Genomic DNA, 25,524 nt, shown 5'->3' with positions numbered 1-25,524 from the left:
CCGGAGGAGGAGCGGCCGAGCATCTCTCTCCCGCTCCTCCGTGTCCTTTAAATGAGGACTCCCTGCCAGCGCCGAGGTGGATCTGCAGAGCCTCCCTCTCCGCCGCTGACCCTCGCTTACATCACTGACCTGTGACAGGCGCATCTCCACGCCCGGTACCTGCTCCTCCGGCGGCTCCAGCCCTACAGCCCCTTTGTATGCCGCAGACATGGCCAGCCAGCAGGATTCAGGCTTCTTTGAGATCAGTATCAAATATTTACTGAAATCCTGGAGTAATAGTGAGTAATAGAAAATAACCTTTTTGTTTGTTTGTTTGCTGGATGTTGCGTAAGGTTTGAGAAATAAAATCTCAACTGGACACATATGTTTGTGAGCTGAGGAAGTTTTTTTTTTTTTTTTTGCTTCCATCTGCTGTGAAAAATCAAAATGTCAGAGACTTAACTAGCTTTCCTCAAGTGCAGAGGCTGCAGTGAAATTACAGTAGATTTTGTTTGATTAAATTTTGAAGTGAGATGGCCCTTCAGACTCTGGTGGAGTGAGGAACCGGGCACTCCTGGCAGCATTTCCTGCCTCGATGTTTATTTGATTTATTCAGGCTTTATCTAAATATTTTGTGAAGTGTGATTTAATCAAAGGGGTGTGGCCGGGTTTCAGAGTACTTTGGAATTGTTTTATTAGGGTATTGTCTGCCGAAAGAAAAGTACTTAATAGTCCAAAACCTAAGACTCATCCTTTTTGTATACAGAGGCATCTGCAGATTCATTTATCTCTTCTTTGACCATGTAGATAATGTTCCAAATGGTATTTGATATTTGAATTTTTCAAAATCCTGATGTTCGCTATATTTCAAATAACATGCTTTTTTTTTTTTTTTTTGAAACATAGACAAGTGAGGTTTTGGCCCTACTCATTTATTAGGATATTAGAATATGATGGCTCCTGAAATTCCATTTCTGACCTACATAAAGATTTTAGCCATATGCTATTTCAAAAAGACAACCTTTAAGCCACTGTAGATCTGAAACCAAATTTAAATGAGGCCTTCAGGTGATGTTCCGGGTTATGTTTTGATCTATGCCTTGTGTTTTGTGAACAGTTTAAACACAGTCTTCTGCATTTCACTGACAGCCTTTGGACTCGCTTTGGATCAAAGACTGGCAGGTAGTGCGATGATTCTTAATTGTTTTAAAACAATTTTCTGAGAAAATTTTGATAATTGTATTATATGCATACTAATTAACCTACCTTTACTTAAAGAGCTGGTGGTTAATTATCTCCTAAACGACCTGTGACAAGATTGTTTTTATGTAAACAAAGCCTGGGCAGGAAATCTGTGCCCTCACTGCTTTGAGAGAAGAACCAAAGTACCTTCAGCCTCAAGGTATTCAGGGATATGCATCTCTAAGTGGTATCTGTAGAAACCATTTTTTCCTGGTCATTTTGCACCACTGTGTACTCTGTGGGGCTTGTCTGAAGCTGTTTTCTTTCTACAAGTGGGAAGCCATTTGGGAGTAATACTGATGTCCAAACAGCATTCCTTTATTTGTTATAGCTATAAACCATTTAACTTGGATTCGTTATTTGTTTAATATGCTGCACTCAGGGATGAATCTTCCTTTGTCTCTCTACTCTTCGATTAATGAGAAGAATTTGACAAGCAGGGTTCTTTATAGTGCACTTTTCCAGTAATAACAACAAGAAAAAAACTCACTTGTGACTTTGTCATAAGTATGTGGTTTTTAATCATCACTCAATCATTCCAAAGCCAGACTATTTTCTTCCATCAATTCTTGTCATTGCCTCAGTAGTTGGAAAATTGTGTTGTGACAACACTGAGACCAGTGGGATTTCTTTTAAAAATCCCTCCCCCCTTGTCTATTTTCAAGTACCTTCCAAAATTCCTCTCCCATCTCCTCACAAACATACATCAGGAAATACTTGAAAATGTTCATTTCTACTTTGAGAGTATTTATGACACAATGTTTAATTCTTCTAATTCATTCATCAAATATTTATTGAACATCTACTATGTGCCAGGCCACGGGGGCATAGAGGTGACTGAGACACAGTTACTGCTCTGTATATTAATTTCTTTATTCATTAATTAGAGTGAAGTTAGTGGTTTTCCAGTGTTCTTTTGGAGGTCAGATGTTTTCAGCCCTTTCTTGAAAGAGGAAGAGGAAATGTACTTTGTTTATCTTCTTTAAGCTTGTTACAACACTAACCTGCTTCTAGCCTAGCATAGCTCTCATTGCTAAGTTTCACCTATTTTCAGTAGCAAAGAGAGAAAGGAATCTGTCTGTGTAGAAGACAAAGTAGAAAACAGAAGCCCTAAGGCTTAACCCACTCAGAGTAACCTTGGCTGAGAGGATGCACCATGGGCAAGCAGCTCATCATGTCCTTGCACGCGCATGCCTAGTGTCACAGGTTTGAGAGGTGAGGATGCCCGCCCACATACCTGAATGGAGAATCAGCCTCCTAATTATATGGTAGTGCTTATTTACAAAAGTGCAACAATTAAAAAGCAATAAAACAAACTATAACTACAGCTGACTGCTTCACAGGCATTTGTGAGAGGAAAGGTGATTCCTGTAAGCATTTCCGGGTTAAGGTTTCCAGTATCTTTTTAAAAATATGGAACATTGTGGTGGAAATGTAATTTTATATAGATTTGGTCTCCCCCAAAGAATTAACAAACCAATTAAATAAACCAGTCACTGCCTGGTGAGATACATTAGCTCTTGTATCTCATTTTGGCAGTCTCTACTGGCATGTCTACTCCATCAGGCTGCCCTTTCATTTGAATGGAGCTGGGAATTAAAAAGGCCTTGACGTCTGAAAATAAAATGTCCTGTGCAAACCTCATAGCAGAAGGTTTTGTGACCCTTGGATATCTGTCCTGTTGTTCTTCACCACTCTTACCCAGGCTTCCCTGGCTGTGAGGCTGGCAGCCGTGGTCCCATGGTCCCATGGCCACCGCATGCCCTTCTCTGTTTAATCTGAGCTGCTCCCCAGCTCTCCCTTGCCTCTGAGTGTTCAGACCTTTGCTCAGAATCCTCTTTGAGCTCCTGATCCATCCTCATGTTGTTTTTCTGGTCCAGCCATACTTAGCCTTCTCACCCCTCTCTGTGTTTAGCTAACTTGCTCCCACACCCATGCCTGCATATACGGCAGCCCTCTAATCTGGCTGCCCTCACATAGAATTCACAGTCACAATGCCAGACAGCTTTGATTCAGATCTCTAGCCTGTGCTCTTGCATGTCCTTGGGCAATTAACTGACTACTCTGTCTCAGTTTCCTCATCTTTTAAATGGGGGCAGACAGAATGGGTACCTCATAGGAGAAAATGAAGTATTAATATGTAAAGTACTTAACACAATACCTAGCAGACTGTAAATATTCAACAAATGACAAAATAATATTAATGTATTCTAATGCTCCCCTCCCTAACGAACTCACTTAAAATCTGACTTACGCTACTTCTCCTCTTAGCTTTGGCATTTGCAGTGGATTATTCTATGAGCAGGTTACACTTGCTACATCTGTACAGGAGGAACCACATGACTAGATGTCAAAATTAGTTGCTTAATTTGGACCATTTTGTTTCCAGATTTACTTTTTAACTCCACCCTCTTTTCTACCTCAGCTACTATGAGAATATTCCTACCTTCCCTAAGTGCATATCTTTTAGCAACATGAGAGTGGGGCTGGAAATTTTCTCAACAGCAGAAAGTCACCTTGCCCTCTTTGGTTGGCTACAGAAAAAGTTTAGAGTGGATAGTTCTAAGCTATTTCCTGGGAAAGAAGGGCTTGCTTTGTATTACTGTATAACCCTGTTGGTGTGTCCCTGCACCAATCCCAAAGCTCTAAAGGGCTTCCTTATATTTCTGTTCACACCAAGATGCCCAGTGAACCTGGGGCCCAGTAAATGAAAGTACATTCAGAATCCATTCAACTCCTCCCTCTCTCCAGGGCAGTGCATCCTTCCTATAACATTTGGCAAATCTTGCTACGCCATTGAGGGAAACTTTGTGAATGCCTGTGAAGTCTTTCAGATACTTAGAACTCCATTAACTGCTCTGGGGAACTGAACAATCTCTTTGTAGTAGGAAGGGTTAATGTGTATTATAAAATGTCTTAATGTTGCTCTAGAACAACCTGATTAATTGGCAGAATCAGATTCAGCATTTTTCAGGTATGTTGTATGAGTTAAGTGGTGGTGATATGGACAGTATATGCTCAACATTGAAAAGCCAGTTACTATGGGGTTGACACTGGGGCCAAAGAGAATCCTGTACATGTGAGGATGGAAAGCACCTGCTATTCTCTGCAGAACAACATCGATGGCTATTTATGTTGTAGGTGCATCTCAAGGAGCCTCTGAGAAAGTTTTAAGGAAAATTAAAACAATAATGTTAGTTTTAACTTCTTTGTAGAGTCAGTTTAAAGAAGTAGAAAACTAAGAAGGTTAACTGAATTGCCTAAGTCCAGCAGAAGGGTAGAGTTCAAGGGCAATCATACTTAACTGCTGTTCTAGGCACTGTACCTAGCACTGTTCTAGGCACTCAGTGGGAGAGTTACTCCACTGTCTGTAGCTTATTAGAGGTGTTTGATGGTACATGCCCCTCTCTAAGGCCACAGAGTCACTTCTGCTTACATAGTTTACAGCCCTAAGAACAAAAACCCCAAAATCAACATCCATGCTCTTCTAAATAGAAAAGGTCTGCCCCTGCGTTTGATTGAGACACATCAGAGGTTTTTTGTTTTTTCATTTAAATGCATGAACAGTTCTTGAATACTAATGACTGTCACTCTGTATCAAATATTATGTATAGTGATTTGTATATAGGCAACCACAAAATTGTCCAAACTGGGACACTTTGAGAATGAAAGTTAATAATTACTCTGGGACACTGGGTGTTAACTAGGACTGCCCCAAGCGAAGAGGAACCTGTGATCACTCTGTTTATTATTTTCACACTTTCTAATAATACTGTGAGTTTATGTATTATCCACATTTTACAGATAAGAAAAAAAAAGAAAAATTATCGAGAAAATGATTTGCTCAAAGCCAAGATGATAGTACCCCAAATCCAACTGATAACTGCATTGTTTTTTTAATCCCCCAAAGGACCGAAGGATCAAGAGCCCTGTTGGGAACTTAGTTCTTTATAGGTACTTTCGATTTTTGTTGGCTGATGTCTCTGCCAGTTCTTAGCCTCCGCCCACCCTCCCTCCCTTTGGATTATGTTCTCTCCTCTCTCTCTCTCAAACACCAGTGCTAGAAAGCACCATCCCCTTAGCACAGGCCTAATTGAAAGACATAAGTACCTAAATAATAAATACATTTGCATAGGCATTTTTGTGCTTTGTGATCATTTGATTAAACACACTCACAAAATAGGATTATAGTAAAAGGTACATTTCTTCTGTTAGGAGTGTTATATGTAGATTTTTCCCTTAATTTTAAAAGTATATAAAAATACATAATTTAAATGGCTCCTGTAAGTAAAGTAAATAAAAATATACATATGATCGTTGCTTCTTCTAGATGGTAGCTTGCTTGCCTTGCTGAGATTTCCCTGATGTGTTGTTTTCCTCTTTAGAAAATAGGAGCAAACTCCCAATTATCTTTAGCAGTGAGATCAGGGAGAATATTTCCAGGAATAATGGAAGCCTATCTATAATTCAGGTATCTCATTTTACCTGATGGCTGCGGTCTGCTCTGCCATAAAAGCAGTGACAGGGCGGGTAGCACAAAAATGATTGAATTTCAACTTCTTTGCCTTGTTTTCATGCTGTGCGACGAAGGCACTGATAACAACTGAAATAGAAAGAAGGAGCGATGACCTGGATAATTTTATAATCTGGGAGCAGCTCAGGATATTAGAAAATGTTGCCAATATTTAGATGTTTCAACTGATATAACATGCAAATATTCCCTTTATTTAAAAGACACCCATGCCAAAACATTTTAATACCCGTGACTCATTCGTTTTGATTATATTAGTCTTGATTATTAGTAAGTTTTGTGTTTGTGAGCTTATGTGATATTCAGAATGAGATGGCCTCAGGTGTGAGTTTGGGCTAATAAGAAATGATATTTTACTGTGTTGGGGGCTGTTCCATAGATTGACAGGGTGATATAGAAGTTTTTTGTGCACTTACTGTTGCTGGTACTAAATCTTCAATTTATTTAGTAACTTATAGTTTGCTCAGCAGATGGCTTCATTGGATGAGTGAGATGGATTGATTGTGAATAAACTAACTTAAATGCTCTTAGTATAGGATGATAAGGCTTAATTCTTCCAAAGTTCAGTTTCTTTGCCAAGAGATACCCATATGGCATCATGTAGGTATACATGTGAGATTTCAGATTAGACTTAAATGAACATTAAATGATCTTAGTCTGTGGTCTTTAAATAGGACTTTAAAAAATATAGTATATATATATATATAGTGTGGTATTTATCACCAAAGTACAGGGATAGGTCTTTCCCAAAAAAACTATGTATTAAGATTTTCAGGATTTATTTGTACCTTAACGTTTCTCTGTGCCACCTTTTTAAAAAAAAATTAACACTTAAAAATTTATGATTTTCCACCATGGAAGGATTTTCCACCATGTAGATGCCTTCTGGGAACCACTTATTATTTGTACTCTGCCCCAGTGCAAAAGGTTTAGCAAGCACCCACTTCCTGGAAACGTCAATGGTATTTGTGGAACAAGATGGTACACAACTTAACCTCATTTTTTGTTATTAATCTCTTTCATTTGATAGATCCCATTCATCTTATTCATTTATTGCTCCATCAAAGAAGTGTTGGCTACATGAACAAGAGAATGCTCTCTCTGTCTTTGAGCTGAAAGATTTTCTCTCTCAGGGTTGGAGGAGCAGTGGGAGTAGGTTCTTCCATAAGAACATATACCTTCAATGCTGGATGACACTAAATAGCTTATTACCTGAGCATTAATTTCTCTTCATTATTGCTCCAACATGCCTTGCTACTCAACAGTGTCAGAGAAGCAAGGCAAATACTATTTGATACCTATTGATTGAACGTCAACTTTGCACAAGATAGTGGCAGCTTTGAAAATGTGTCACACCTGGTTTCTCCATTGAGGCTCTCAGAGCTTCCCTTCCTTCCTAGTTGGATTCAGAATTCAGGTATATTTATGTAGAAGCTTTCAGAGGAGACGTATTCAGAGAACCTAAAGGAGAGGTATTCGATGACGTCTCAGAGATAGTGTAGGACCTGGAGAATTTTATTTGGGAGGATGTCTTGGATAGATTGTGTTGATGTTAACTTTATGGATTTATACTTTCACTACATGAGAGAACAGCCGGATACCTGTAGGAGATTGTCTGTAAGAACACTTTCTAATATTTCTTCTAGCAGATGGCTAAAGGAGAAGAGGAAATGTAAGCTATTTATCCTAGAACACTTGATCAGATATCCGTATACGGGGCAGCAAGCATTTTAGGCAGGAATTCTTTAAATTAGAAAAATGTGAAAAGGATCGCCAGGTTTAAATCAGAATTTTGCACACTGGAAACATTTAAAAGCAATTATCCTTCATTTTGGGTGGTTCTTTCACTCTTTAGAATATTTGGGGGATTAAAAAGAAATGGGGTGTGTGAGAGAGAGAGAGAGAGAAAGAGAGATCAACAGAGACTGAGAGAGAAAGGGAGGGAGACAGAGAAAATGAATTATAAATTTTTGTAGGTTATGCTTAATGATCAGATATCTCACCTATATTCCTACACTTTTCTCTTTTTCACAGAACATACAAGCACCAGCATTTAAATGTTAGTCACCCGCAACTCCAGATGCTAAGCAGTGAAAGTTTATATTCTGCCAGCATATCAGACTCTGTAATGAGTCTGATTTGGTTTAATTCCTTTCTACTGTTTAGTCATTTGATGAGCTGCAGATGGAAATTTAAGCCAAAGCCATAACATTTCAGCTAATACTTTTTATGCTGCTGTAAGAATTTGTTGTCATGTCAATTTAAGGGAGTTGAAATCTTTTTCAGGGGAGCATTCGGATCTACATTAAGTGCTTTTATCAACTCTAATTTGATATACAACTCTGACTGCTTCTGCTGTTCTTAATCAATTGCCAAGTGCAAAGTAGTTTACCAGTGGAAGACAGCTTTGAAATTTCACAGTTTCTCAGCTAATGGACAACATTATGGAAATATACAATTAAATTTACATTAAAAATGTTTTTTCCTATGCTTTGGAAACACTAGACTGACTTTTTAAAATCTAGCCTTAAACAGGTGGGTATGTATTTTGGCAGCCATGAAAAGGATAGGGTATTAGATTAACTAGGGCGATCCTTTTGTAAAATTCCATTGGAATGTTAACATTTATGCAGGAATAATTCAGCCAATCAATAAAGTGGTTTATTAAGTAAGAATCAAATCAATAAAATGCTTCGACTGTACACATGCAAGTTTGGGTTTTTCTTCCCTGATTTTCTGTTATTTTTCTGTGTGTGACCTTGGTTGTCTCCTTCTCTCACTTCCTTATATGAAGGCAACAGACTTGACGCTTTGTTTCTTACTGATTAATGTGAAACGTTTAGAATACCTCCCACTAAAAAATGAGGTTTATGTAAACATTAGGATGTTTGTCAGTTATTTCTCCTATACTACTAGGACCAAGGGAGGGAGAGGTGTACATTATTGAACTTGACTGGTATAGATACTGGATCTCAAGCCTGGCTTTCCAAGCTTAGTAAGCTTCTTGCACTGGCTTGCTTTTCAGTACAGTGAATAAAAGTTGTCACACTACACAGCTATCAGGTTCTTTCTTTTGTTAGTTTTTCAGTAAAGTAACTATATCTAACTGGGTGAGTTTGAACAGGCTGTCTCCAATCTGAAGTGCAAGTAGTCTTGGTCTGAAGATGGGCATTTTTTTCTACAAAGTGAAATATGGTGTTTATGGAATTTTCTGGCATTCTGCAGGTTTTGTAATACATGGTCATACAGCTAAAAGATACTCTTTGGTGGGGGGAGGTTCACTCTAGCCCCAGGCTAGAGTGTCCTGGGGGCAGCCTAAGTCACAGCAAACTCAAACTCCTGGGCTCAAGCCATCCTCCTGTCTCAGCCTCCTGAGTAGCTTGGACTATGGGTATCTGCCATAACGTACAGCTATTTTCAGCTGATTTTTTTCTAATTTTATTAGAGACCAGGTCTCACTTTTGCTCGGGCTGGTCTTGAACTCCTGAGCTCAAGTGATCCTACCACCTCAGCCTCCCAGATTGCTAGGATTACAGGCTTGAGCCACTTTGCCCGGCCTCACTCACTTAAGGTTTTGATAGATAACACATTTAGTTAAACCAGGTTGAAATTCCAAAAAAAGGTCGTAAGAATGCAAGAGGCTATTAAAAACTCTGTCTGACACATTGTTTGGTTTCATTCACCTTAACTTAATGCCTACAGGTAGCCAGAAAGTTCTGTGATAGCATTAAGGAATTTAAAAACTAAAAACTAAAAAAAAAAAAAAAAGTTGCTGTAGGGGAATAGATCATTTATGGACTTAGCAGTTGTAAGCAGTTTTTGCAAGTTGGAGCACAAATAAGAAGACAAATTGTAAGTTTTTTTTTTTTTTTAAAACTGCTTTTCAATTTTTAGTTTCTGAAAATTACATTTTTAACAGATCTCCCCTAAAAATGAGGTCTTGCAATTGCATATAATATCACTTGTAGTATATGTTAACACCCCTAAAATTAATCTACTTTTCTAGTGAGAATTTCAGCTTCTTAGGGAGTTTTGAGGGCACGCCGTGTTTTATTTCACTGTCCTCGTGCTCTTGTGGTGGCTGCAGCCCTGTTGTCAGTATCTCTTCCAGGGTGAGGACTCAGACAACCTGTCCCCTTTCTGTTGTATTTGACTGAACACAGCTGCAAGAAAATGGGAAAATCAGAGATATGGTAGCGTCTTGCCTGCTGATTTTGCATTCCATTCACTAACACCTGCCCCATGCTTATCATTATGGGAAACCGGATCCTAGTTCATGCCAATTGAGATACTGATTTTGAAGGTGATTGAAAACCTGACCCATTTTCATCTGGCAAGATGAACTACTTTGTTTTTAACTAAGAATTTACAATGAGTGAACTTTAAGAAAGAATAAAATTATGAAGGAGATTAAAGATTTTAGTATTTTTTTTCTGTTTAAAATTTTTTTTTTTTTTTTTTTTTTTTTTGAGACAGAGCCTCAAGCTGTCCCCCTGGGTAGAGTGCCGTGGCATTACAGCTCACAGCAACCTCCAACTCCTGGGCTCAAGTGAGTCTCCTGCCTCCGCCTCCCAAGTAGCTGGGACCACAGGCACCCGCCACAATGCCCAGCTATTTTTTGGTTGCAGCCGTCATTGTTGTTTGGCAGGCCCGGGCTGGGGATTCGAACCCGCCACCTTAGGTGTACGTGGCTGGTGCCTTAGCCGGTTGAGCTATAGGCGCTGAGCCTGTTTAAAATTTTTTAGTTGATTTAGGGAGTGCAAGTTGAACTCCATTATATGATATATTGTATAGTGATGAAGCTGGAGTTTTACTGTATATACATTGTGAATATCCCCAAATTCCTTTTCTCTCAACTTCTATTTCTTTCTTCTGTTAATTGTTTTGTTAGCTATGAGTCCTTACTACCACTTTCTTTGAGGGGTAGAGGAGTTGAAATTCAAAAGATGTTTTGCACAATGTCAACTGCTTTAAGGAAGGAAGGGGAGAGAAGAAAAGAGGAAAGAAAGAGACAGGAAGAGAAAAAGAATGGTAGGAGGAAGAAAGGAAGAGGGAAGGAGGGAAGACACTAATTGGAAAGGATTAAAGTAGGATTCTGAAGATGAGCAACTTTCATTTCTAAATCCCTCTTGTTATTCACCATTCAGGAACAAGCTGTTCACAGTTATAGTTAATACATAGAACACACTGTTGCTACTTAGTAATTTGAAATGTTTTGTTGTTTTAGGATGATTTTTCTATAATGAATAACCTTATAAAGACTGAGAGAATAAAGACTCTTAATTAGTTTGGCCAACCCACAGCCCAGATGTGGGAGGTTCCAGGTGGGTTTAGAAGCTCAAGGACCTAGACCATCCATTCTTTAACTTAAGGTTGTGTGTTCACAGATGACCACCTCAGTTCCAAACATCTGTGCTTCACTTCCATATCAAAAAGGAAGGAGGAAGGTCAAGGCTTTCTTCTAACAAGAAGCTTTTGATGAATCTCCCAGAAAACTTCCTCTTGCATCCCTCTGATGGCATTGGTGTCACATGTCTGTCCTTAGACGAGTCACTGCCAAAGTTGGATGGAATTGCCAAGTTGCCAAGTTGGCTTAGACAAATCATGATTTGTACCCTGGCACGCGTCTGAGTGCATCTTCTGTGGACCTGAACAACACAGATTCTTTTACCAAGAAAGAAGTGTAGGCAACCAATAGTGACTGCCAGAAAATAAAAACTGTACCATAGTATATGACTATTTATAAGTGATCACCTGTTATAACATTGCATTTAAAGGCAGTACTAGTAGATGATATTTATGAGCTCTTAGAAAGTGTCAAGAGCTATGTTAAATGCTTGGTATGAGTCATTTCCTCTAATCTTCGCCATGACACTGTTTTATACATGGGGAAAGATGAAGGGACCATATGTAAGTGACGAAACTAGGATTAGAACCTGTTCCTTAGGATAAAAACTATGCCACTTCTCATTGTTTGCAAGATAAAGATCCTGGGTGACAGTAGGTGAAATTGATGAGCCTAGGATAAAGGCAGAATTATATTGACATTCACTCGCTAGTAAGTTACCACAGTGGTATTTGTCAAAAAGCAGTGAAAAGCATTTTGACAGTACCCAAATAAAAATGTTGTATCTCTTTGCCTCCAGTTTTAGAAAAAGGGACGTTTCCTAATGTTCTCTTTCTGATGCCTACTCCAGAAACAATGGAGTCATCGAATCCTTTTGAGGCAAATGCCATGTTGTAGATGAAAAAACGTAACGCAAATGAGTAAGTGTGAGACTCTCCCAAGGGCGAGCATCAGTACATATTGGTGCACAGACCTAACCTGGTCTGGATCCAGAGCCTCTCTTCTTGTTGGAAGCCCACAAGGGCCATCCCAACCCCCTTCTCCACTGTTCGTCTCCCACCAGAATGTCTGAAATAGCCAGGTGCTCACTTGCTTGGCCTTCGATGCAAGCTTGCAACTGCGATTTACTTGCTAGGGCAACTTCTGTGGAAGTTTTTCTTTCAGAAAAGAGGAGAAATGCATCTTTTGCCACCCTGATCGACTTTCTGCTTCCAGCCTTTGGACATAGTTTGTGTAGGTAGCTGAAAAATAAAACCAAATTCTAGTATCCTGAGATGACTTTAAGTTGAACATGAGCAAGTTCCTGGCTATAAGAAGAGTGTCAAGTGAAGGAGCTCCACATAAATCGATAATTGAGGGAAAATATGCCCAGTAACCAACCCCATGAGGTATTAATTGTGTATATGTAAGAGTGACCATTGTTTGTACATTATATCATCCTCTAGCCCCCATGGCCAGGTTTTCCCCATTCTTTTCCTATGTTACTGATACACATCTCTAAAGTGGGAGTTTTACTCACCAACCTGGGGAGAAAAGACTCCTCACTGGGCTCAGCTTCCTCGTCGTAAATGCTGAATGTCATGGTGGTTCATACAAATCACTGCTAAAGCCTGTCATGTTTCCACCCTGCGATGACGTTTCCCACATCTGGATCTTCGTCACCATCCCCTCTGCCAGGGCCTGGTTCCTGTCTTCCTTTCTCACCTCCCATCTGGAGCACTCACAAGTCCTCCTCCGCAGCCACCTGAGGTCACTAACTTTCCGGGACGGTCTAGTCCTTCTCACAGCTTTGAGTGGTGATCTTCCCCTTTATTCCTGTATTTGTGCATTAGCTCACACAGGTGGGTACTGTGTGAAAAATGCTTTCGAGGTTGGTGGTTGCAAGCACAGTGAATAATTAAAATATGGATTAATTGCGCTGAAGATACATATTCAAACCATCGGTTTTGGTAGGTTTAATAAGAGTTCTGTGAGATGTGAACACAGACTCGATCCCTGACTCATGGTCTGTAATCTAAATACAAATGATATCCTCCGAGTATTAAGTACAGTCATTGGTCAGGGGTGGGGTAGGAGAATCATTGTAGTGCTACAGATACAGTTTAAGGTGAAAGAAATGACATCTATTACTCTGTATTTTTATGCTAGTGCGATTTAAACGGCCTTGATTGGACAAGTCACAGTGTAGAAATTGAGAAGAAATTTGCCTAAAGTTAAGCAAGACCAAAAACTAAGTATAATTCTCTGGTTAATATATTAAATGCGCTCAGGCAGAGGATATAACTACTCATGAAGAACACACACTCCAGTGATGGAAAACCCACTCAACAATTCTCAAGTGTCCCTCGTACACAAAACAACAGCCATCAAACTGTCCCAGTGAGCTCATTAAATATATTGTTCTGCCAGACAAGGCTCTTGTTTAGGGAGTGACTAAGAGACTGTCACTTCTTGGGCCAGGAGAGTGAAAATGCTCTTTGGGCTCTGGGAAAAGGATAGAGATAAATTGTTGATGCTGTTCCTAGGACATCTCTCCCCATTTTAGTCTGGGTCTAACTGGGCTATGTTTTATACTGAAAGATGACTACTCAGTTGATTTATTCAGCTCAGTGTTTTCATATGCTTCTTGCTATTGACCCGCACAAGGGAGAGAAGGTAGGAATGCTTCCTACGAGCAGTGTTAAGTTCATGCCTCTACCCTTGCCTACCCTACCCTGCTGGGGCTGGCAAAGTTATGCAGGCTCTGAACTAGAGTCCAAGCCTCTATCTCCTCCACTTTAAGTGGAAAGTTAACAAAGTCTGGAAGAGTCAACCAAGAGTTATCTAGTTTGGGTTATTTGCTTTTATTTTTTTTTTTCTTGCTGAAAACAGAAGTGAATCACAGTCTTCAGTGAGCCCTGCTGCAGAGGAAAATGATGCAACACTGGTCACATGGCTCAAAGAAGAAAGACCCATTGTGCAAACCTAGTTCTTCATTGTGTTTCCATGTAAGGAGAGTTCAATACCCACACAGGAAAGCAACACAAAGTTGTGGGCTTAATCTGGGACCTGTCCCTATGTGGAGAAGCCATGATGTTTTACTTTGGTTTTCTCTCTCTCTTTTTTTCCATTTTTCTGCCTTTTTAAACACTAGATTCATTAATTTTTATTGAAATATAAAATCTGGAAAGAATTGATTTAGTCTTGTTTGATTTCCTTTTTACCCAACAAGAGTTTCTAGTGATTTGAAACAGTTACAAATATGTACTTTGTATATATACGTGCCCCAACCATATACTTGCTTTGTGATCTTGAAGAAGTTAAATTCTGATTCTGAATAAAAGTACTAATATAATAAAAAGAGATTCTACATGATATGTATTTTATATAGTATAAATCTATATACACCTTTAAATGCATCATCTATATGCATATGTATCTCTACAAATAAATATGTATATCTATGTATATCTACTCATCTATAATTGAGTTAGTATTTATGAAGTATTTAATATACTCACTATTATAATTGCTAAATAAATAGTAGCCATTCTTTTCATTCATTTAGGTAATTAATGCCTGTCTAAATCCCTCTTTGAGTTAGTGATTTTGTCGTATTTGCTCATTGCCAAGACCATATGACCAAGAACCAAAGAATCCCAGGGCCTTTTTGTGACAACTTCTCAACTTGGTGATCTAAACTTTACCTCACAGTATAGAGAACATTTGGTTTGGAAGGTGTGTTTCTGGAACTTCAGAAAATAAACCATCTGAAAATGTCCAAGGTGAAATGCCTTCCTTCTTATTCGAAGTTGTGTATAGGGATTGCTAATGTAGCAGCAAGGCTCTCTATCTGCCAAAGTTGCAGCATTGTCTGTGAGCACCCAGGAATTAAACCTGAAACGTGAGCTTTCTGTACCTGGGCCAAACTCCTCTCCTACGTATAGTGTAACCTGCAGAGTGAAATCTTTCACATCCACTTCCCCTACCTTTTCTACATACTTCTATTGTAGCAAAGGTAACATTGTGTTAATTGTGCTTTGTCTAAGCCTCTCCTGGGCTAAAAACCAACCATCTCTTCAGTTTTATACTGCCCAGCACATTTCAGGGCATATTGGTTCCTTGTTAATAATGTTAAATGTTGCCTGAGTGAATAAAATAATTAGAGTGGGTATGGGTGGTTCATGGCCAAACTTAACTAGCATTTATCCTGTTAGTGGATTAGTGTCCAGCAAACAATAACAAAATGTTTGTCTTTTGAGAGTTTTCTTTTGCTGCAAGCAGGAGCTCAATCAACATCGAATCTCACCTGTAAAGTCTTTTCCCTCTGTAACCCACACCTGCTTTTCCGTTTGTTTTACTGGATTCACTAAGCTACATTATGCCATTATGATCAAGGAACTCTGGGCAGATGTGTTAGAGTGAAATCATTTTTTATTTGTGTAATGATCAGCCAACTTGAGAAAATATTTTGAGATAGATATTTTGTTGGTTGGCTTATTTTTAAATCAGTCAGTACTGTCAGGCGTTGTCCTTCCTAAATGTAGTAACTTTTTCTTACATTTACCTAAATGTCATTTACATTACAAGGATTTAATTTAGTTTTATTTTTAAACCTTCCAGCTACTTTTTGCCAAATTGGAAGGAAACCATGTTCAGTGAAATCTACTGAGCTAATTTAATTCTTTACCGATCAAGGTCATTTCCCATGTGAAGAATGCTGCTGTTTCATATTTATTTGGAGGAACTGATGATATGCCTTACTAGTAAAAAAAAAAAAAAAATTCTGAACCCAAAGATTTTTATCATAATGATTAAAGTGCAAATGCTCAAACAGCAGCCCAAATCGGGCATGCCTGGATAAGCTTCAGGAAGTGCTTGAGAGTGAATCACAGTCCTCCCTTTTCCTTCTTATCAATTATTAAATGCTTACATATGTAGGGCACTGGGGTAGATAGTACTCAGTGACCAGGAGGCCCAGCTCGTACCTTCTATGGGCTTCCCAATCAAAGATAGCCTACTTTGATGAAAGGGGGGATGTGAGGAAGTTGCAGAGAGAACGAAAATGCTGATTAAATAAATATTCTGCCTGTGCCAGGCATTGTGCTGGGACCTAGGGATACTGACCTAAATAATCACTTGGAGAAGGAAGTGACTCATTTTAAGAGGGAGGGAAGAGGCTGAGGATATTTCTACAGAGGCTGTAACATTTGAACTTGAAGAATGCTACAGAGAAGAAGTGAAAGGGCAGAGCATGAGCACTTCCAGGTAAGTAGCAAAGCATCTGAGCAGTTAAGGGAGTGACAGCTAGATTCCAAGGTCCCTGGGGAGAGTGACACTTGGCAAAGTTGGATCAGATGAAGGAGAGCATCGAAGGACCAGCTGAAGGGTCCAGGCATATCCTGAAAGCACCAGGGTAGCCCTGTAGGTTTTAAACCAAGGAGCAACATGACCACATCCCAGCAAATTCTAGAGTCTTCACTGAAAACTAGGGTAGGGAGAATCACTGTGAGGAAGACCCAGGAAGGAGAGACGACAAGGACTCAAAGTCAAGTAGTAGCAGAGGAGTTCAAGAGCAGGGAATAGATTCAAGCCACTTGTCTGAAGAGTAATTGCCAGCATTCGGCATCTTCCTTGGATCCATCCTGAGTTTGATTTTAATGTATGATAAGAACATGTACGCTTATGTAGCTCATACAAGCTGCTTTTTAAAAAATAGAGACAGAAGCGATTATTTGAAGAACAGTGTTTTGAAGTTATACTCTGAATAAAAAATGTACTCTTTAAATAGAATATTTGCGTTGAGGGTAAAAAGTGATGGTAGAGTTATCACTTCCAGGGAATATTTCAGCTGCCATATACAGCCCTTATGATATTCATTTTGTGGATATTTCCAGGTTATGGATTGGCAGAGGTTTTGTTCGGTTTTGTTTTTTAATGAAATATAAATTTTAGATGACCAAATGACTTTGAGACACTTAAGTGCCAAATAAGCGTCTAGTGGATGCTGGCTACCTTGCTGGATTACATTGGCATAGTTTGGAGGGATCAATTCATGTAAGTTGTCTAACCACTTTTTACATGTGACAATCTCCCAGAAAAATTGTGGGGTAATTTTGGCAGAAAACCAAGGCATCGTGAAGGGTTTCAAAGGTAGCGCCTATAAGAAATAAGTTCAAGATGACATCTGTTACTGCTTTTATCATATTCGTAGTTATCCATAGTCTGGTCCTACTATGATGCACAAGCATGATCAGTCTTTTCACCTTTCTTTCTGCCCTCTAGGGAGAGCAGTATGCTTTCCCAGCCTGTGTATACCTGCATACATCACTCTAGGAGACAATTTCTCCTAGCCTTCAGTGAATTTATGAAAGTTTATTTCTCTGTGTGTTTATGCCAGTTCAAACTCCATCCCATTTGGCTGGTTGAATCAGATTGTACCAACGCCTCTTTCCAGCCCTTAACGTCAGGAAGCTTTTGGAAATTGCTACTGACTTTTATGGGCTGCCAGGTCATGACAGTGACTACTTGAGAATACCACAGAGTGCTCTGCTAACAATTTTAAGTAATGGCATCGCATAAGAAAGTAAGACAGAGGTGCACCTAACGCATAGTGAAATGGATTGTAAACCATACACTTACATTATCTTGGGCACTCTCAATTCTCTGCATGCATATTGCTAAGTAAGAGAGACCTAAAATTAATCTTTAATTATATATCCACTGCATACGGCGTTTTAGGAAGATGTGTCAACATGGTATGTCAGCACGTCAATAGACTCTGAAAAAGCAACTTAATGAGGATTATTTATTAGACAACCTTACAGCAATGTGGTTGAGGTCAGAGATAATAATTCAAACTGAAAAGTGATGCAGCAATAAAACTCCCTTCAGGTGGATGCATATTTAATTATTTCTATCTTCTGATTAGGGAACTCAAAATTATTTCATCCCAGGATGTAGCTGGTGAGGAAAATAACTGCTTCCCTTTTATTTGCTTAAGGGAGGTTTTGTGGTACAAATGAGATTTTTAGAAGGACTTTGAAGGAGAAGACGGGTTGGCAAGATTGAAGGAAAAGGCATGTCAAGCTTACAGTGTGTCGCTGGGAGGGGAAGCGGCAGAGGAAGGGCGTGGTGGGATGGCTGGCAGGGGCAGATGGAAGGGGATTGAAGAACTACCTACCAGAATGAAAAGAAGCCCAACAGAAAACCACCCCAACATTTGCCAGTTTAACTTTCTGCTTAAATATTGAGCTTGTTCTCCCCCGCACTCAAATGACTCCTGAGTTTTCAGGTGGGTGTTAACACCATGAGACCCCTTACACCTACAATCCTAGCACTCTGGGAGGCCCAGGCAAGTGAATTGCTCGAGTTCAGGAGTTTGAGAGTAGCTTGAGCAAGAGTGAGATCCCTTCTCTACTAAAAATAGAAAAATTAGCTGGTGGGCGCCTGTAGTCTCAGCTACTTGGGAGGCTGAGGCAGGAGGATCAGTTAAGCTGGAGAGTTTGAGGTTTGCTGTGAGCTATGGTGATGCCGTGGCACTCTACCCAAGACTATAGAGGTGAGACTTTGTCTCAAAAATAAAATGAAATAAAGTATTATTGTTCCAATATGTGATCAACATAAAAACTATTAATAAATCATTTTACATGATTTTTTTTTGAGGAATAATTCTTCAAAACCCAGGAGGTACCCTTACTTTACACCATCAGCATACCTAAATTTTTTTTTTTTAACATTTTAAGTATTTTTTTTTTTTTGGCTGGGCTGGGTTTGAACCTGCCACCTTCAGTATATGGGGCCAGCACCCTACTCCTTCGAGCCACAGGTGCCACCCAGCATACCTAAATTTGAAAATGAAACCTTTTAAAAATACTTGACCTGTTTTTGGATTTAATAAAATTAGCAACTTAAAAAGTAAGTCTTATATATGCAAATCACTCCAAATATGCTTAAAATATTTTCAGTAACTGAATGAAGTATCAGTTTTTGAATTTGAATTTAAATTAATTTCACTAAAGATAAAAATTCACTTCCTTAGCTGCACTGGCCAAATTTCAAGTGCTTAATAATGTGGCCAGCAGGTACCTGATTAGCACAGGTAGAATTATTCCTAATTGTTTTGTCAGGTCTCAGACTTTTAGGCATTAGAATCATTAGTAATAACTTCTGGCACCCACGTGTCATTCTGCCGGCTAGATTTATGAGCTGTTCTTTGAGTGAAGCTCTCCAGGTTCTCCTGAAGAGTGTATAGTTACTTCTAAAATGCTGCAGGACAGTTCCTGTGTTTTCATAGTATGCATCTGATTTCATCATCTTTGTAGATGAATAGTCTCAGTGTCAGGCTGTGTTACTTGCCCAAGGTCCCATGCTAGGTAGTGGCAGAAACAGTCCTTTGAACATGGGCTTACAGGTCCCTGGTGCCACAGAGTCCATATTTTGCTCATTTATGTTCAGGTGAGTCCCTGATGCTCTGCTTTGGACACTTAAGAAGGGGAGACCTGGTAGGGGGCACCTTTCTTGGGCCATATTTTTTAATTCTTAAAAATATCATCAACCCAAAATGCAAGGTGGAATTTGGAGAAAAACTTGAGGTAGACTGGTTCTCAGAGGTCCTTGGCAGAGGGTGGTAGAGAAGAAGGCAAAGACTGTGTGGTTCTGTGCTCTCCCTCAGCCCTTCTGCTGCACTTGTAAAGGCAAAATTTAACTTGACAGAAAAAAAAATTACTGTATTGCCCCCCAAATAGCAGTGCTCTTACTATGCACGTAAAAATTTCTTTTTTAGATTTGCTTCTTAATAAAACCAGTAAAGGTGATTCATAAACGGAGTGTTAAAGGTTATGGGATCCTTAGCTGAATGGCTCCCTAAGATTCAGAGTATCTGTTTCTTAGACTTTGTTGGATTCTATTTGCCTTCTTAATGGCCAGATTTAAAAAATATGAGCTAATTCTGGGGCCATGCCTGTGGCTCAAAGGGGTATGGTGCTGACCCCATATGCTGGAGGTGGTGGGTTCAAGCCCAGCCCCAGCCAAAAACTGCAACAACAACAACAAAAAAAAAGAGTTTACACACTTTATAGAAAAGGTTAATGTTTTAAGAACAAGTCAAAACTTTAAAATTTAGTTTAAAAGATGCTTTCTCAGGTGCAAATAGTTGTTTACTATCATTCTCTCTGTGCCCAGATTCTAGTGAAAAAGCCACTTAAAACTGGACTCACACTGTCAGGTTAATTTTTATTAAGTATTTAGGTGTTTGGAATGAAAATATGTATGAAATCCTGGGGAAGTTTTTATCTTTTACTATTGAGAGAGTGTCATCTTGAACATGCCCCTTTTTTGTTTTGTCCAGAATTTAAACCTCCTTTAGGGATTATTGAGAGGTTCTGGGAGGTATACTGTAAACTAATTCCTCTGCCTGCCTTCGTTGGTGTTAATTATGCATTATGATAAATGTGTAAATTTTTAGACTTTATTAATTGATCATTTTTTACATCTTGCTTTTGCATCTTTTGCATCCAATTTGCTGAGGTTTAAAAACTAGATAAAAAAGCTTGCTTGACTTGTATGTAAGTTAGAGTTAGGGTTGGAATGAGAACTCACCTTAGTCTATGTGTAGAAAGTACATAGATTTTTCTGACACATATTTGGGGGCAGAGAAATGGAACGTCTGAGGCTGTTAAAAAGTAAGAAACAAATTAAGGATAGCATAAGAAAACTGCAAGATTTTTTGCTTATTTCCTGATTCATTATGTTTCGAGTTAATAGATATAAAGTAACCAGCTCTATAGCTCTGTTTGAGATGGCAACTATTTTAAACCCCTCTATGCAGTCCTCTGCCTGGTGAGACAATTTATTAGATCCTCTATTTAATCATTCATTATTAAGTATTCCCAAGGGGCAGCAGTGGCTTCCAAACTTGGTTAAACATGAGAATCACTTTTTAGAAAGACAGATTTTGTAGGTCTTCATGAGGGCTTTGAGTAAACTTTGGGCTTTTGTCAGACCCCTCTCTAAAAAAAAATGACTGAAAGTGAATTTTCTATCAACAGCCACCATCAGCTGACAGCTGTCAGGTATTCGATACTGTCAGTATGGTTGACTTCAGGAATCTTCACCTGTTGATGATTTGTTGCTTTTCATCTAACATATGTCGTGGGGGAAATGGTTAGAATTATGTTAATATAAGGGAAAATCAGCTCTATGCGGAGATGGGGCAGTGGAGATGGAGGACATCAAAAGTGACTGTCCTCTGGAATTCAGCCAGGTTTTGGATATGTAAAATTTCTGGTTAAAAAACAAATAGGTTATTTGGGGACAACTCTTAAGTGTATACTAAGACAGATACTCTAAGGTTGCCATTGTTTGTAAGTCTCAATTCATATTGAGGAGAGTTCTAAAATTAACAAATATAGTCTGATAAACTTGCATTTGAATGACTTTGGGCAATCTCGTTTTTATTCTTCTTCATTGACTCTAAAATGAAGATAATGCCTAACTTGGCCGGGCACGGTGGCTCACGCCTATAGACGTAGCACTCTGGGAGGCTGAGGCGGATTGCTTGAGCTCAGGAGTTCAAGACTGCCCTGAGCAAAAGTGAGACCCTATCTCTAGTAAAAATGGAAAAACTAGCTGGGCATCATGGTGGGCACCTATAGTCCCAATTACTTGGGAGGCTGAGGCAGGAGGATCTCGCTTGAGCCTAAGAGTTTGAGGTTGCCGTGAGCTACAGTGATGCCACAGCATTCTAACCAGGGTGACAGAGTGAGATCCTGTCTCCAAGAAAAAAAAAAGAAAAAGAAAATAGCATTATTATTTTCTTTTTTATTATGTTTAAGAACATAATAAAATAATACCTGGAGTCCCTAACATAGGGTCTGAATCAAGTTCAGTGCCCCCATAAATGATAGCTTTCTTTTCTACTTTTTTCCCTTGTACTTCCCTTAAATGTTGTTTGGCATTTATAAAAAGAACAAAAAAAAATGGTAAATGCTTTTTCCCCCCATGTCTCTATGAGGCTGATTTTAAGTAATGTTCTGCTAATTGAATGACAGTCACATCTTTGAGAGGCTGATCTAATAATAGCAGTAGAGACTTGAGGCTGACAAAGTGCAAATTTTTAGTGGGGTCTGGAGTCCAATTCAGCTGTATTAACAGAAAGAGGAGGACTGATCCCTCATCCCTCCAAACACAGATGGATGTGCTGCATAGGCACACTGTTGTCTTTTAATTGTTTTAATTCCTTCTAGTAAAATGTAAACATGCCAGATAGATCCACCTCCGTCAACTCTAAAAAGGCATTCTAAGCCCTAAATGTGTAGGATGCTGGGGCACAGTGTGGCATCCATGCCAGGGTTTAGCTCACCAGAATCACTCTAACTGTTCATTTCAGTAATTTGGACATTTCCCCCCCTCCCTGGGAAATGTTTCAGTTCATCATTCAATTCTCCTTCCGTGCTGTTTTGTAATTCCAACCTATAGTGCTAAAGGAAACCTTCAATTACTGTGAGTACATGAAGAATACAACATTCTTATGGTGGCATTTTTGTGCTCTTCACAGCTGTGTTAGGGAAGAAATAGATTTTCACTGACCCTCCTGGAACTCCTGTGTCAGAAATAATGTCCAGTGAAAGATCAATTAGTCACATTTTAAGTAACTTTGCGTTTTCCTTCTCAATCTCTTCGTTCTCCTGAATCTGTTTTCTTTTGAAGGTCAGGCACTGAAGGTTCTCTGAGAGTGGCTTCTTCTGAGTTTGATAAGTTGAGCTTTTAAGCAGTCAGTTTAGCTTTTAGTCAGTTTGTGTCTTTTTAAATAATATCACGATGGATTTGAATCCAGTCACTTTTCTTTACGAGTTATGTCAACAGATGTTCAGTGTTCCGTTTTCCTTCAGGGTGTATGGTTTCTTGCTGACTCTTGGCTTCAAGTGAGGATTCTCTGCTGTTGATTTTGTCTGTAAGAATATAAGCTGTTTAAAGCTGTTTGTACTTGTGGCCAAGAGCCCCTGGTTTCCAAAGCAGCAGTCTACCACACACCCTGTGTTATCTTTGCTCCCACATTTCTCCTGTCTCAGGAACACAACACCGCCCTGCCAGATCCGTGGGGCAGCGCGTGGATTTGGTATGCATGGACTATTTGTGACGGGCTGTGTGGGTCGGGCTCATGTTCCTGGAGTGCTCTGAGCAGCTTTACTAATCTGTCAGCATAGTATGATCTCGGGGATAAATATAGACGTACGGGCACTCTGTGAGTTTTAGGTCACTGTCTTACTGTGCAGCTAAAAATTGTCCCATCGGTATGAACAGTCTACCCTGGACGAAAGGCCTGCTTTAGTTTGCCTTCTACTGTAGGTCTTTAGCACCTGACTATAAATACACCTTGGACCAAAAATATAAAAGGAGCCTACCTTGTGGCTGAGGCACTTATGTTGGCCGTGAGCAACAGGACCATGGACCCCGTCATTATGCTTTTTTGCTTTGGAACATAGTCAGTGTAGCCGTTCCAGACCGTTGGTTTGGGTTTCTTTTCAGGCTCATGGAGATTACAACTGCTTGTTGGAGACGGTCCTGTGTGATCAGCTTCATAAAAGGGCTTGGTAGGTATGAAATGTGTGTGGAGTGGCTAATGGGTTATTAAATGCCAAGTGTGGGAGGATTCTCCTAAACGTTTCATTGGATGGAGTGGTGGGACCTGAGGGATTTACTTATAAAGACTCTGTGCAAAGACAGGAGTGAGGTCCTTTAGGTCTTAGGTTTGGGGTTGTCGTATTTCAGCGGTAAGATATAGTTTTTTTTGTATGTGAGTCTATGGAACAAGCAGCCGTGATGGAATGGAATTTTTCCGGCCACTCAACTTTCACTAAAAGATTTGATATGACTGTGCTTTAAAGTTGCTGATCTGTAAAAATAGCTAGTATGTCTTTGGAAAAGGGTTAATATTGTCGTATTTAATATTGTATCAGAGGTAAGGGTTTATGCTTGATTTCTTCTAAATATTAATGTAAATGCGCTTGCTTGTTTTGTTTTAAACATTGCAAAATAGGCCCAAAGTAATTTTCCCTTTGGTTTTGACTTAGCTTTCTCTAACATTTAAAAAGATAAAATGTTTCTCTGTTTATTGATTAAAAAACAGGACACCATGTGTCAACCAACACTGAGTGCAAATTGCATGCCATGGATTTGCTTTATCAGAGTCATAGTGTGGTTTCATTAGTCTAGCATGACCTTTTAAGCAACACTGTACAACAGTCCCAAAAAAAATTAATGAGAGGAAACATTCATGACACGGAGTTAATTGCATGAGTCTTGGATATTGACTGGGTAACTTTTTATCCAGTGAAGATAGGAAAAGTTAATTTATAGGTGGTAAAAGCACAACATCTTGGTCTAACAGAGGAGGAACATTTGTTTGTCAAAGATTTGGGAGATTGAATTACTTGTTAATTATCCCACTGTACTCATGTCTAATGAAACTATTAGAAATTTACATATGATAGCATTGTGTTCCTGGGAATGTCATTTCTATTAGTTATTATTTTACCCCTTACATTTGTGGTTTTATGAAGTAGAATATGTTAGGGAACTTTTTGCTCCTCTTAAGAGTTTTTTTTAAATGAATAACAAGTACATAAGATAAATGATAAAACTTATGGTTTAGGATAAATATTTGGAATAAATACTGCATCATGATAGAGCTCACGTTAAAGCTTACATGTGGCACCCTCACAGGCGTTACCGGCTCTTACTGTTTTTCTCCTGAACAGACCACTCCCATGGTCTGGTAATCATTTTGACCCCCTTTTCATTCATTGCCTTTCTTGCTCAAAATATATAAACTTTACTTTTATAAGGGATTAGTAACAATTAATCTGGTCCTGTGAATTGGTAGATTTAAACTTCTAGTGGGCATCTATCAAGTGAATTTTACGTACATTTCATTGTACATTTTCATAACTATTGAAGAGTTTAATAAAACCTAAGATCTTTTTAATTAAATGAGCTGGTGTCTAAATAGATAAGTGCATATCAGCCAGGAATTTAATAAATATCTTGGTGTTGATAAAAGCAAACACTCACTAGACTGTAAAAGGTTTTGGTTATTCAGTTACTGCATTGAGCTTCTATTGTATACACTGCACCAGGAACCCTTTGCTGGCTATAGATGTTGGAAATGTGTACTGTGTTATGTATATATATTATATAATTCATATGTATAACATCTGTATTATATGTGGGTATTATCATGCATGTATAAATGTGTATATATTTTATATTAGAATGCATATTGTAATGTATCTTATGTCCGTGTGTGGGTATATCATTTTACAATATAATGCATATTATCTTTTTTTAATTAATTAATTAATTTTTTTTATTGAATGGTAACTATGTACATTAATGCACTTCTGGGGTACAGTGTGGGGTTTTCACATGCAATCTGAAATACTTC

General features: G+C 38.9%; 1 protein-coding gene across 1 annotated transcript in view; it reads left to right on the top strand.

Annotated features, from left to right (window-relative positions):
- Positions 1–208: 208 nt before the first annotated feature.
- The window catches only part of FRY (FRY microtubule binding protein), a 251,083-nt gene continuing 225,767 nt past the window's right edge, over positions 209–25,524 (top strand). The window contains exon 1 of the mRNA XM_003797632.2: positions 209–278. Coding sequence (XP_003797680.1) covers positions 209–278 — 70 coding nt within the window. The remainder of the gene's footprint in view (positions 279–25,524) is intronic.

The sequence above is a fragment of the Otolemur garnettii genome, unplaced genomic scaffold, assembly GCF_000181295.1.
Source record: "Otolemur garnettii isolate 467f Iridium unplaced genomic scaffold, OtoGar3 scaffold00120, whole genome shotgun sequence".
Classification (NCBI taxonomy): domain Eukaryota; kingdom Metazoa; phylum Chordata; class Mammalia; order Primates; family Galagidae; genus Otolemur; species Otolemur garnettii.
This window is presented reverse-complemented; position numbering and strand designations above follow the sequence as displayed.